General features: G+C 63.5%; 3 protein-coding genes across 3 annotated transcripts; 2 read left to right on the top strand and 1 right to left on the bottom strand.

Annotated features, from left to right (window-relative positions):
- Positions 1-3,081: 3,081 nt before the first annotated feature.
- On the top strand, positions 3,082-5,177 carry MNEG_1300 (hypothetical protein; the record flags this gene model as incomplete). The annotated part of the gene is made up of 3 exons (XM_014050213.1): positions 3,082-4,146; positions 4,359-4,985; positions 5,163-5,177. The coding sequence occupies 3 exons, from the start codon at positions 3,082-3,084 to the stop codon at positions 5,175-5,177; spliced, it is 1,707 nt and encodes a 568-aa protein (XP_013905667.1).
- A 529-nt stretch (positions 5,178-5,706) lies between these two features.
- MNEG_1299 (40S ribosomal protein S10) lies at positions 5,707-6,875 on the top strand (the record flags this gene model as incomplete). The annotated part of the gene is made up of 3 exons (XM_014050212.1): positions 5,707-5,758; positions 5,934-6,078; positions 6,560-6,875. The coding sequence occupies 3 exons, from the start codon at positions 5,707-5,709 to the stop codon at positions 6,873-6,875; spliced, it is 513 nt and encodes a 170-aa protein (XP_013905666.1).
- A 3,309-nt stretch (positions 6,876-10,184) lies between these two features.
- Positions 10,185-11,752, bottom strand: MNEG_1298 (Carotenoid isomerase; the record flags this gene model as incomplete). Its single annotated transcript, XM_014050211.1, has 4 exons — positions 10,185-10,481; positions 10,698-10,807; positions 11,009-11,112; positions 11,397-11,752. 4 exons carry the CDS (start codon positions 11,750-11,752, stop codon positions 10,185-10,187), a joined length of 867 nt encoding a protein of 288 aa, XP_013905665.1.
- Positions 11,753-11,971: the final 219 nt, after the last annotated feature.

Genomic DNA, 11,971 nt, shown 5'->3' with positions numbered 1-11,971 from the left:
CCGCACTTAGATTGCGCGCAAATCCCTGGAGGATTGGAGGGAAGAGGTGATTGTCAGGGAGTCAGAGGACAGTGGAAATAATTGACCAGGTGGTGTGCAGGTTTGGTCGGTGGGGAAAGTGAGCCAAGGGGTGTCGAGCAGCGCTCGCAGCTGTTCAAACGTCATAGACAGCAGCAGCACCCGACCCACTTGCAAATTGACGATGCATGCTTGACAGGGGCTGCAGGGGTCGGAGTCATTGAACTGGGGGACGGGTGACGGGCTGGGGCTGGGGCTTGGGGAGCCATAACCATAGCTGCCTGTGCTGCCGTAGCCGTAGCTCCCAGTGGTGAGCAGGCGGCGCTCAGCAATACCGGCTGGCAGCCGGGTTTGCGTCACAAACGCCAGAACGGGGTCTGGGATGACGTCGTCAGCAGCGGCGGCATCCTGGGATGAATTGGAAGTGTTGGCCGATGCAGCAAGTTGGACAGGGACAAGTGGGAGGAGTGGGATGTGTAAATGACCGGCATGATATGGACTGCACTTGGGGTGCACACTTCTGAAAATAAGCAGGGGCTCTGCATGCTGCACACGGCTGCTGCGCCACATCATGGGCTGCTTTTCCTGCCTGCGCACCTCATGCGGGGGCAGGTTCTCTGACTGGGGTTGCATCATGTGGTGGTCTGCAGGTTGCAGCACCGAAAGGGGCAGTGTTGAGGGGAGGTTCCATGACTGCAGGTGCAAAAGGGCCCAGGCATGCAGGGCCGAGGGCTGCACCACGCATGGCGCGCGGTTCAAACGCGCTGCGAGCGCGCTTTGTTGACGCACCTGACAGGCGGGAGGGGATCGCAGGCGGCTGCTGCCAGGGCGCCTCCAAGGACTCCAAGGACGTCCTCTCAGCTGCGTTAACGAGCTGTGGAGCGTGCCCTGTGGTCGGGAAGGCGGGCAAAGCGTTTAGCAACAGCACCTGGCTTGCGAGACAAGGACCGGCGTCAACGGCACCCATCTCACCTGCCAAGAGGGACGCGACGACCAACACCAGCTTCAGTGAACCCATGTTGCTCGGCCGCTGTTGTTGCAAGTGCGATAATGATCTGAGACTAAGGGACGCACGGAGTACGGTGTCCGTGCGACAACCGTGCAAGCCAATTTACAAAGCACAAGCGTATTCTGTGGTGAGGACTCTCGGGTTATATAAGTACGCTGCGGAAAGAGAGCGGGCACGCCGCAACAGCTGCCCAGGTTCAAAATGATCAGTTGCGCACGAAATTCGGCTGCTATAGGAGGCTGTCAGAGATGCGATAGTTTTGGACCCGGGATGGGAATCACCGGAGACCCATGCACGCAGCGCGTGCGTCCGTGGCGTCCGTTGATCGCTGTCATCAGTGTTGCCATGTTTGCCCGGGCAGGGGAGGTCGAATTCAGATGCTAGTTGCAGCACCCGTGCATTGATGCGTTTATGCCTCCACGCACATGCATAAATGCAATGAGTGATGCGTTGCCGAGGCATTAGCGCAGCTCTGGACGTGCTGAACAGGGTGAAGGGTGCACCGCACCGTCACCCGACCCCCCACGCGTGTGGCCCGACAACTCTTTCTGCAGACGATGGTGCAGTAGTTAAGCCCTCAAGCCTCTGGACAACGCAGGGATTTGAAATTTGAGATGCGCAGGAAAGCAAAGCGGAAGCAGGACAGCGCTTGAAGCAGCGAGTGCACCTGCATTAGAGGTGCCGCGACAGCAGTCGTAAGTGTGCAGCAAGGCTGGACTCTCCGCGTCAGTGCCTACTCCCAAATGGAGCACTGTAGGCAGGTGCCTGAAGCAAATGACAATGTGAGCTGGGGGGTATGCAAGAGCCTGCTGTGATCCGCGTCACGTGGGGGGGTTGTGGTATTCTTGACGTACGGCAGGCGGACATGCCGACAATTAGCACAGAACAACAAATGAGATTTCCTGCTGTGGGATAGATGTCTGCGCACAATCTCTGCTGCAGCCTACTTCCTGCCGGGGCTTGAGTGGCCTGAAATGTCGGTCAGTGCTGCGCAACGACGGAAACGCATAGACCGCCAACGCCGCAGCGGGTCGCAGCACATGGGACGCTATGACACACAGGACGTAATAGAATTTGCAACCAGTAATCATCTTCAATTCAATCACCTGATCTACACCACAACAAGCAAGGCTGACAGGCTGCAGGGGCACAGCGGCACACCCGGCACTCCACTACTGTGTGAAGTCTTGCCCACTTTATCACGTGAGCGCCAACACTGCGACTCGTGTCGCCCAACCCGACATCGCATTAATCACGCACGAATCTCACGTATTGATTGAGCTCGATGTTTGCATTCCTTTGCGTGGTGCTGCAGTTTCGCGCCAGATCGCTTGAAGTGCGGGTTTGAGCCGGATGGAGGCTTTATTGTCACATTTAGTGACAACAGCACCTCTTGGAGCTGCGCCTCAGGTATCTTTGCTGGTTAGGGGCTCTTGCGCTGTGTTGCGGCGGCTAAGCGTTACGAGCTGCTCCTCTGCAGCACGGGCCGAGTGCGCGAGCGCGAAGTACACATGACGCCACACAACGCCTCGCCCCCTTGCCTCATCACGAGCAGGCTGTTTGTGCTGAGTTGCTGCGCATCCTGCAGCAGTACCCGAGCGGCCTGACAGAGGCAGTCATCGCGACGCAGCTGCTGAGCGCCCTGAAGGTGAGATGTCTCCATGCTCCGGCGACGCCTGCTCTTCCTTTGCCTCTGCCCTGTTTGACGGGCCACCGATGCCAATGCCTATACATGCACCCCACAGGGTCCGCGCCGCTCCAGGGGCAAGCGTCATGTGCAGGATGTGCAGGCGGAGGATGACACTGCGTTCACACCAGATAGACGGAGCGGCCGGCTGCCCGAGTGGTGGCTGCGACGGCGCGGTCTTGGCGCTGTGCCGCTGGCGGACTGCCTTACTGGCAGGCAAGGGCAGGTTGTGGTGTATGCGGAAATCCAGGCATCAGCGGCACGGGTACCCGCGGCAGGCGCCGCCGCCGCCGGTGCCGCGGATGCAGCTGCTTCGGGCGCGCCGGTGCTGCGGCTCTCTGACGGCAGCACACGGGAGCCTGTCAGCATGTTCCTCCACTCGGCTCACCTCGACCTGACCGACACGCTCCTGTTTGAGGAGGGCGTCCGCCTGCGCTGTGCGACCGTGGCCGTGTCGCCGCCGCACGGCTGCCCCGGCCTGCCGCCGCTGATGCCCACGTCCCAGGTGGTGGTGGAGGTGCCCCTCACCAGCTGGCTCCAGCTGGACAGCCTGGGGCCGCCTCAGGCCAAGATTTTGAAGCATCCTGTGCGCACACTGCATTGCGCGCTGGCGTTCACAAACGGCGCAGCGCCGCGGGCGGGGGCAGCGCCCTTGAGCGGCTGGGTGGTCGCCCAGGTGGCGAAGGTTGGAGGCGTGACCAGCGGCGCTCCTTGGAACGCTCGGTCGTCTGTCACAGTTTCGCTGTCAGAAGCCGCAGCGTTCGCCGGCAGCATCAGCAACGGCAGCTGGGAGGACGACGGCGGCAAGGCCGTGGCGAGGCAGGGCGGCGGGCAGCACGCAGCCAAGGCGCAGGTGGCACTCGTGCTGCGGGACGACCAGACTGCCCTGGGGCAGCTATTGTGCGAGGGAGAGACCGTCGCGCTGCTGGGCGCTGCGCTCCTGAGCCCCGAACCCCTGGCAGACCCAGGCGCGCATGGCATGCAACCCCTTGCCGCCGCAGCCGAGCGCGACGGCGCCGGTGGTGGCTGCAGCGGCTCTGAGGGGCGGGTGCTGCTGCTTGGGCAGCGGTACCTAGTGGTGGCGCCCTCTGTGCCAGGGAGTGAGGGCACGGGTGAGCCGGGCGCAATGGAGGTCGACGGCCTGCCCTGCCAGCAGCAGCAGCAGCAGCACCAGCAGCAGCAGCAGCAGCAGCAGCAGCACCAGCAGCAGCAGCAGCAGCACCAGCAGGCAGCCGCCACCACCGCTGGTACGCATGTGCTACCACCACTGGGCACGCTGCAGGCTGGAGCAAAGGGACTGGTCCTGTGGGGCCGCGTCTACGGCCTCAGGCGGCAGGGTGGCGGGCAGCTGGTCTGCACACTGGCATCAATGGCAGCCGGCGGTAGCAGCATCAAGCTGCGCATGCGACTCGCGGATGGGCCATACAGCAAGGTGGGGCCAACATGCGTCTCATGTGATTGGCGTGCTGGCATGCCGCAACGGGCGGATTTCACCAATGTGTGCCCCTGTCATGCATCATCAGCATGGCAATCACCGGTAACAACGTCACTGCCTGAACATGGCGTGCCGCTGCCGCATGACAACTACCTGTTGGGATGCACCGTAGGCTGACGGGAATGTGCCTTCCCATCAATCCCCTGCAGGCCCTGCTGCAACAGCTGCGAGACGGCCACACGCTGCTGCTCATTGGCGCGCGCACCGTCGTGCCGCCCGTCGGCCCCACAGGCGCCACGCCGCCTGGCGCCGGGAACGTGGCGGCCGAGGTGGAGTGGGACGCGGCTGCCGAGGGTGCCGCAGCGCAGGTTGTCACCAGCCTCCCGGCGCTGCTGACGACGCCTGCGCTGCAGGATGGTCTCACCCGGTCGCTCACCGAGCTGACAAGCATGCCATCTACTGCAACAGCAGCCGCACCTCCCCCGCCCATTGCCATCGTTGAGGCGCGTGTGGCGGGGGCGTCAGTGCGGGTGGCGAGGGTTCACTGGGCTTGTGGGCGGCACGTGTCGCGGTCATCGCTTGGACTGGGTGACCTTGGGGACCTCTTGGGGGACGACGACACCCAGGTGGCCGACGGTGGCGGCGGTGGCGATGCGATTGAGTGGGACAATCCAGGGGCCGCACTGTGGGCGTGCAACTTCTGCTGCGTGGAGTGCGGCGCGGCGGAGACCGAGCTGGCATGGGCAGGCAGCCTGTCGCTGGCCCTGGTGGACAGCGAGGGAGGGGCAGACGGCAGCGGCGGGGCTGCGCCTTTGCAGGCGGCGGCGGAGCACCAGGTGTGGCGCACCCTGCTGCCATTTTCCCCCGAGCAGTGGCTGGGCCTGCCGCCGGCTGCTGCGGCAGTGCAGGTGGCGCATGCAGCCGTTGGGCGACAGTGCCGCGTGTGTATTATCAGCTCCGACAGTACTGGCGTTGAAGGAAGCGGCAGAGGCCCTTCACTCACTGCTACGCAGCTAGTTGTTCTGTAAGCTTGCGCAGTGTACTTTGCCGCGAGTGCATTCGGCCTGGAGCAGCACATCGAACTATTGAGGGTGTTCAGACTGGGTCAAGCTGCCAGCACCAGGGATGTACTGCAGTGTAAGCCCTGGCTTGGTCCCGCCACACCTACCAGTGCTCCAGCTGCTGATTTCGCTCTGTACAACCAGGCGCGCACTCTCTCTGGCCTAGCAATCCGCAAGGCAAACCTGGGAGGGGAGCAGGCACTGCAATACTGCGACGCGCAACAAACGTGCCGCGCGCCCCCAACTCGTCCTCTTTCACACAACGATCCGCTACTTCGTAGCGTGGTGAGCCCACTGCGCTGCTCTGCGCACAACCCACGAGCAGCCGTCGCGCTTGCAGTGTTGCCAGCCAGCAGCCCGCCATTGTCAGTTCACCTGCACTCGCACGGGGCGACCGTTTGTGCACATCGGTGCCACTCAACGCGTGTTTGCAGACACAGGGGAGTCGAGTTGGCCTTGAGCCGACGCGAGGGACTCTCACCCCAACACCGGCAAGATGCTCATCCCTAAGAAGAACCGCCGCGATGTGTACAAGTTCCTCTTCAAGGGTGCGCTGTCGCAGGGGGCGGAGGCAGCTGGCTGTGGGGACGTACGCACGATGCGCACAGCAGCGGCCGCTGCTTGCAGCAATGTGACGGCTCCAGCTTGAGCAGGCCGCAGCCTGGTCGCATGCGTGTGCTGTGCGCCACGCACATAATTTGGAGCCTATCTCACCTCATGCAGAGGGCGTGCTGTACGCCGAGAAGGACTTCAACCTGGCCAAGCACCCGGAGATCGACGTGCCTAACCTGCACGTGATCAAGCTGATGCAGTCGTTCAAGTCCAAGGCGCTGGTGACTGAGCGCTTTGCCTGGCGCCACTACTACTGGTGAGCAGTCAAAAGGCGGCTCCCAAAGGGTGGGGGCCTGGTGAGTTGGCGCATCCCGTTGTTGACACAATTGTGGATTGGAGCAGCGGCCCACCAGCACGCTGCCAGAGTGCTGGCCAAGCCGCAGAAACGTTTGTCGTCAGCAAGACAGCAGCGCGTAGTAGCCCTAAGCATCTGCTGGGCAGCAGTGGTATGGTGGCAGCTGCGGGTGGCAGCCGCGGGTGCATAATTGTGCGAACACCCCAATTGGGCGGTCCTGCTTTGACAGAGGCATGGCGAATTGATACGCAGCTGGCAGGGGGCGTCACAGTTGGCGCGGGCGTGCCGCTCCGCACAACCGCCTTTGACATGCACCCACCTCTCGCCTCGCAACCTCTCCTACACATGCACGCGCCCCGCATCCCACTCGCGAACCATTGCGCGCCTCCCTGCTGAACACTGCCTTCACTTCCCCCTACCGCTTACAATCCCAACCCCCAAGGTTCCTGACCAACGAGGGCATCGAGTACCTGCGCGAGTACCTCAACCTGCCCGCCGACGTGGTGCCCGCCACGCTCAAGAAGAGCGCCCGCCCGATCGGCGAGCGCCCCAGGCCCCCGGCTGGCGACCGCCCGCCTCGCGGCCCCCCGCGCGAGGGCGGCTACGGCGGCCGCGAGGGCTACCGCAGCGAGCGCCCCCGCGAGGGCGGCTTCGGTCGCGGCGGCGGCGGCGGCGACAAGGCTGGTGCTCCCGGCGCGTACCAGCCCCAGTTCGGCGGCGGTGGCGGCGGCGGTGGCTTCGGTCGCGGCAGCGCGTAAGCAGCACACGCCTGGTCAGCCGCCCGCACTGGCGCAGTGCCCTGGCGACTGCGGTGGTGCTCACGGGCAGTGCGATGGCTGCTGCGAAGTGCTCGTTGGGCTGCATCCTGGAGCAGTGAGCTTGGCGCTTTATCAGCCTTCCAGGCTGGTCGAACGTCGAACTGCTGCCTGTCGATGGCGTCCTCGGTTGTAACAGCAACGCACAGTGTTTGCCACTGCACGTGACAGCTTGATATGTGCAGCAGCCCTTCTCAGTACAGGGCCCGCTCACCTCGTGCCGGTATGTAGTAGCCGGTTTCCATGATGCAGGGAGTGTCAGCTTGAGGGGGGCAGCTGCAGCATAGCGGCATCACTTCGGTTGCAGCGCGGTGCGCTGCGGCAGCGCCAGGGGCAGTGAGGGCAGGCGTCACAGGTCAACGCAGCTGGTCCAGCGCGGGTGACTCATTTAGTGATCTCGCACTGTGACAGTTCGCAGCATGATTCGAGCTGTTACAACAATTGATTGCTGTGGTGAGATATTCCAACGCATTCGGATTGAGAGTTCCACGCGAGCTGCAGGCCACGACCACCCCAGCATGCGGTACCGTATTCGTTGTTCTTCGCACAGGTTAGAGGGAATGTGAACGGAGACCTGAGATATCACTCTGCACCTTTTGCAACACCCCGCGGCCTACGTCGTCGCATCCGCCGCACCGCTCGCGCTTTCTGCCCAGCGGCGCGTGAGCTTCACCGGCAAGTGGCTGGCGCACTTGCATGTCAAAGCGCTGTTGTGGGAGCCATACACTCACCGGCAAGCATCCCTGTCTGAGAGAATGCCTGAATGCTCTTACAAGATGTGCATGTGGCAGCACAGACGGACAGCGGCATCACTTTCGGCACACACAGCACCTGCAGCAATGTGCATTTGCCTGGGTGCATACAAACAAGCAAACAGCTAAACTTTGCTGCCTGGCATGACCGCAACATGTCGCCACCCTCTTGATCCAAACCTTCAAGGCCTGGTTGATACGGGCCTGCGCCATGAAAGGCTTGGGGGTGTCGATCTTGACGCTGATGGTGGTCGGAGCGGCCCAAGGTGAAGGGCAGCACGAAACGGGTGGCGCGGCGAGCAGCGGGGTTGGGGCAGCTGGGGATACTGACCAGCTGTGGCCATGATGCCTTCTTTGGGTGTGCTCTTGCTTGCATCAGCCGTGCTGCTCAGTGACGCCTTGTGTTGGGCCAGCATGCCACTGTGTAACCAACCACCCTCAACGAACCCTCCGCTTTTGCTGCGTGCATGCATGTGTCCCTCAGCCATCGTTTGCCCTAAGCCCTCTGGCTACACAGGCCGCATGGTATTGCCCCTGGTGCGTGGCCGCCTGATGTTGTGGTGCTGCGCGCCATCAGGCCGGATGGCAAACGTCACGTCCGCAGGCGTCCAGGCCTCACGGCTGCCCGTGCCCTCACAAGGGATCCTGCGTGCGAGCCCGCAGCCAACTTCCCAAACCTCCCTCAATAGTCCTTTTTACCTCACCCCTCTGGCCTCGCAAACCTCTTGCGCCCCACTACTGCCTCCCAACCCTCAGGGCTCCCAACAGGTGGAGGCCTGCACCCCCGAGTTTCCCGGCGACGGCGTCCGCACCTTCCTCGCTCATGACTACATCCCCATGGCGGGCTCCACCCTGACCCCGCAGCCCAGCGCAGCCACCGTTGAGGCATGCCAGGCGCTCTGCCAAAAGGCAGCTGACGCCGTTTCCGGGTGCCAGTACTTCCTTTTTGACGGCTACGCAAAAAGTGGGCGGCAGTGCGCGCTGCGGCTGAAGGGGGTCACCCCAGGAGTGTTTGGCCCAACGGGCGCATCCGAAGCCAAGGTGCTCTTCGAGGTGAGTAGAAACCGATTGCAACTGGCCAAACAATTGTCTAAAGGAGCTGGTTGACAGAACGAGTTGGGGTTGGCGGCGGTGCCCTCACATGCTGCCGCACCCGAAGCCTATGGTCTCATGGGGGTGCAGCAGTGAGGAATCACCCCATAACCGGCACTTCCGATCCGCGGGTCATGCCCCCACCTCCGTCCCTCCCCCAAAGATCGGCCCTGGGCGCTACTCAGCCTACCGGGCGGACCCCAGCGATTGGGGCTCCCTGGGCAGCAGCATCACGCACCACGCCACACTCGTCGACGCCCTCAAGGCGTGCGCCTTGCAGGCAGGCTGCGTGGGCATCAAGTACAGCCCCACCGGCGGCGCCAGGCCGTACATGACGTTTGGCGGCTCACTGGCGGAGGGCGCAGTGGGCAAGGTCCGGACGACTGGGCCCTCCATCAACCCCTGGGCGCGTTACAAATGACCCTGACAGAGCGAGCTGCTTGCGCTGATGGGTGGCGGTTGTGATGACCCCCCATCTGGGCTTGGTTCATAGTGCTCTGTTGCTTGTGATAAAAGGAACGTCGAGGGCACAGGTTGGCATTGCTGTTACCAACTCAAGGACTCCAGCTCACTTCAATGGAGCCTGCCCTCCTCCTGTGCGCCGCCAAGGTGCAAGCGGATTGCTTGGGCTCAATCGGCCCGTCACAAATTCAGCTGTCCAGGTTGAGCTGCTGATCGCAGAATTTTTTCTTATCAGGATGCCTTACAATCAAAGGCACTGGGCCCAAGGCAGCATCGGGCAAACTTCGCATGAACATCGCGCCTTTGGAAGACAGTTTCACAATTGTAACAGGTGCCTAGAATTTTCCCTCAGCAACAAATGGGATGGCCACCGGTTTAAACCGCACTCTCATCGCAAGGGTTGTGGTCACGTTGTTTCAGGACCCGCAGGAACCAGCCGCCAGCAATGCAGCAGCGCGCGCCGCTTTGTGGTGCACTGCTGACGCATGTGCTGGAGCCTTGCACGGTCCAAGGAAGCGTTTTGGTACAGCTCCCGACCAAAAGCCGGCCGGGCTTGCGCCACGTTGCCGTGGCGCAACATGGGGTGCGGTCAATGCGCGCAAAAACAACGGGGGTGCCGGCTCAAATTGCGGCTCGCACACACAGCCATATCTCAAGCAAACCGCTAGAATGGTGAGCTGCATGCGTCCTACCGACGAGGTGCAAGGGGAACCCGCCTCAACCGCAGGAATTGCCGGCGGAGAGGGTTTCTCACCCAGCCACATCAGATCACCCACTCATGCACATGGCAGTACTGACCAACAACCACCAGCCGCGCCTTTGAGCCAGGCACGGAGTCGATCAAGGACCAAGGCCGGGCCCGCAGGCTGAGGCCAGAAGCGCAAATTAGTGACACGCAAGCAATGCCGGCCCGCAGCTGTGCGTGTCACAGGGGCTGGGTGGAGACTCACAGGCGCAGCTCGTCCAGGGTCTTGAGGTGGGACCACACGGGCGCCAGGGCGTTGGCGGCCATCATCCCCGACGCGGCGGCCGCCGGCACGCCGATGCCCGGCATGCAGCTGTCCCCGCAGACGCTCAGCCCCGGCAGCGGCGTCCCGTTGCCCGGCCACGTGCCGCCGCGGGCGGAGATGGCGGGGCCGTAGGTGCCCCGGTTGCGGCGCAGGAAGCGCTCGTGCGTGAGGGGTGTGCCCACCATCGTGAGCTCTGCCCTCTCCCTGATGTCGGGGATCACGCGCTCCAGAGCCTGGTTGGGGGGAGAGAGCAGGGTCACGCGCACACGAGGGGGGAGGAGGAGTTGGGTTGCCGCTGTCAATCGTCCGGGTCTGCCCCGGTGCAACCTGGGTCAGAACTTCGCCGCTGCTGCGCGGCCCTGCTCCTCATGAGCAGATGGCAGCAGACAAGCTGCCTTGTGCCTCAGCGAAGTGCGCGTGCAAGCGCGCGGCAAGCCGTCCCTGCCCACCTTCCACAGGCACTGTGAGCGCTGCTCCTTGAGGGCCGCGTACTCGGGGCTGCCGCGCCTCACGCCCTCCCAGAGGGAGTACGGCTCGTTGCCCGCGGTGTAGGCGTGGACTGGGGGGGGGACATCGGTGACGCGGCAGGGCCCGGGCTCCGTACAGCAGGAAAAGGCCACGCACAGGCGCGTGCGCTCTGGCCCAATATGATGCGTCGCCGCCTTGCAGCACGTACCGTATGCAGCATGCGATGATGCCGCGTTCGCATGGTTGTTGGCCCTTGAACCCCCATGCGCCGGCCACCCCTGCGCCAACTCACCCACAGCCTTGCCGGGCGGCGCCAGGGAGGGGTCGAACACCGTGGGAATGCTGGCGATGCGCACATTCTGGGGGGCATCCAGGTCAGACCAGTCGTCAACAAACCTGGGGTGGTGAGGGGGTGTTGGACCGGAAGGTGTGAGGCGATTGGGCGGGGGACGCATCGCAATTGGAAAAACCGGGGCGGTCAACATGCAATGGGTGCAAGAGGAGCCCGTGGTCTTCACTCGCTCACACTACCTAGAGCCTGGCAGCAACACGCCCCCTCAGCCGGAACTGCACATCCCTACCGCTCACTCCCCATTCCCAAATCGTGCACCACCCCGCCAGCTGCGGGGCGCCGCACCCCCTGGCCCCTCAACCCATCTTAGACCCGACCCAGGCCTCACAGGTGGTGGCAGTCCAGGTCAGCGGGCAGCCCGCTGGCGTCAATCCCCAGGTGCAGGTGCACAAAGCTGCCCGTCTGCGGCGTAGCCACGCTGCGCGCCCGCCACTCCTTCGGCACAGACCCCTCTGGCAGCAGGCGCGCCGTGTCCCACACCGACGCGTTGGAGATCACACCCTTGCGCGCGCGCACGACCTCGCGTCGGCCGTCGCCGCCGCCGCCGCGGGCGCGCAGCACGACGCCTGCCGCGCGGCCGCCCTCCACCGCCACCTGCTCCACGTGGGAGCGCAGCAGCAGGCGGCCGCCGTGCTTCTCCAGGCCGCGCTGCAGCGCCGATATGATGGCTTCGCTGCCGCCCATCTGGGGTTGGGCGGGCGTCACGTTGTGGCAGACAGCACTGAGATGGTGGCATCAGTGTTCCAAACAGTAAAAAGCAGGGCTCAAATACACCCAATCACACGACTTGGGCGCGTACTCAGCGACTCTGCGGGTCTAGAGGAGACTGCAGACACCTCAGCCCCGCGTGTGCAAACCGACTCCACTGCTTTTGAGCCCGCCCTGCTCTGCTCTGCTCTGCAC

This window comes from Monoraphidium neglectum (genome assembly GCF_000611645.1).
Source record: "Monoraphidium neglectum strain SAG 48.87 unplaced genomic scaffold scaffold00127, whole genome shotgun sequence".
Lineage (NCBI taxonomy): Eukaryota > Viridiplantae > Chlorophyta > Chlorophyceae > Sphaeropleales > Selenastraceae > Monoraphidium > Monoraphidium neglectum.
This window is presented reverse-complemented; position numbering and strand designations above follow the sequence as displayed.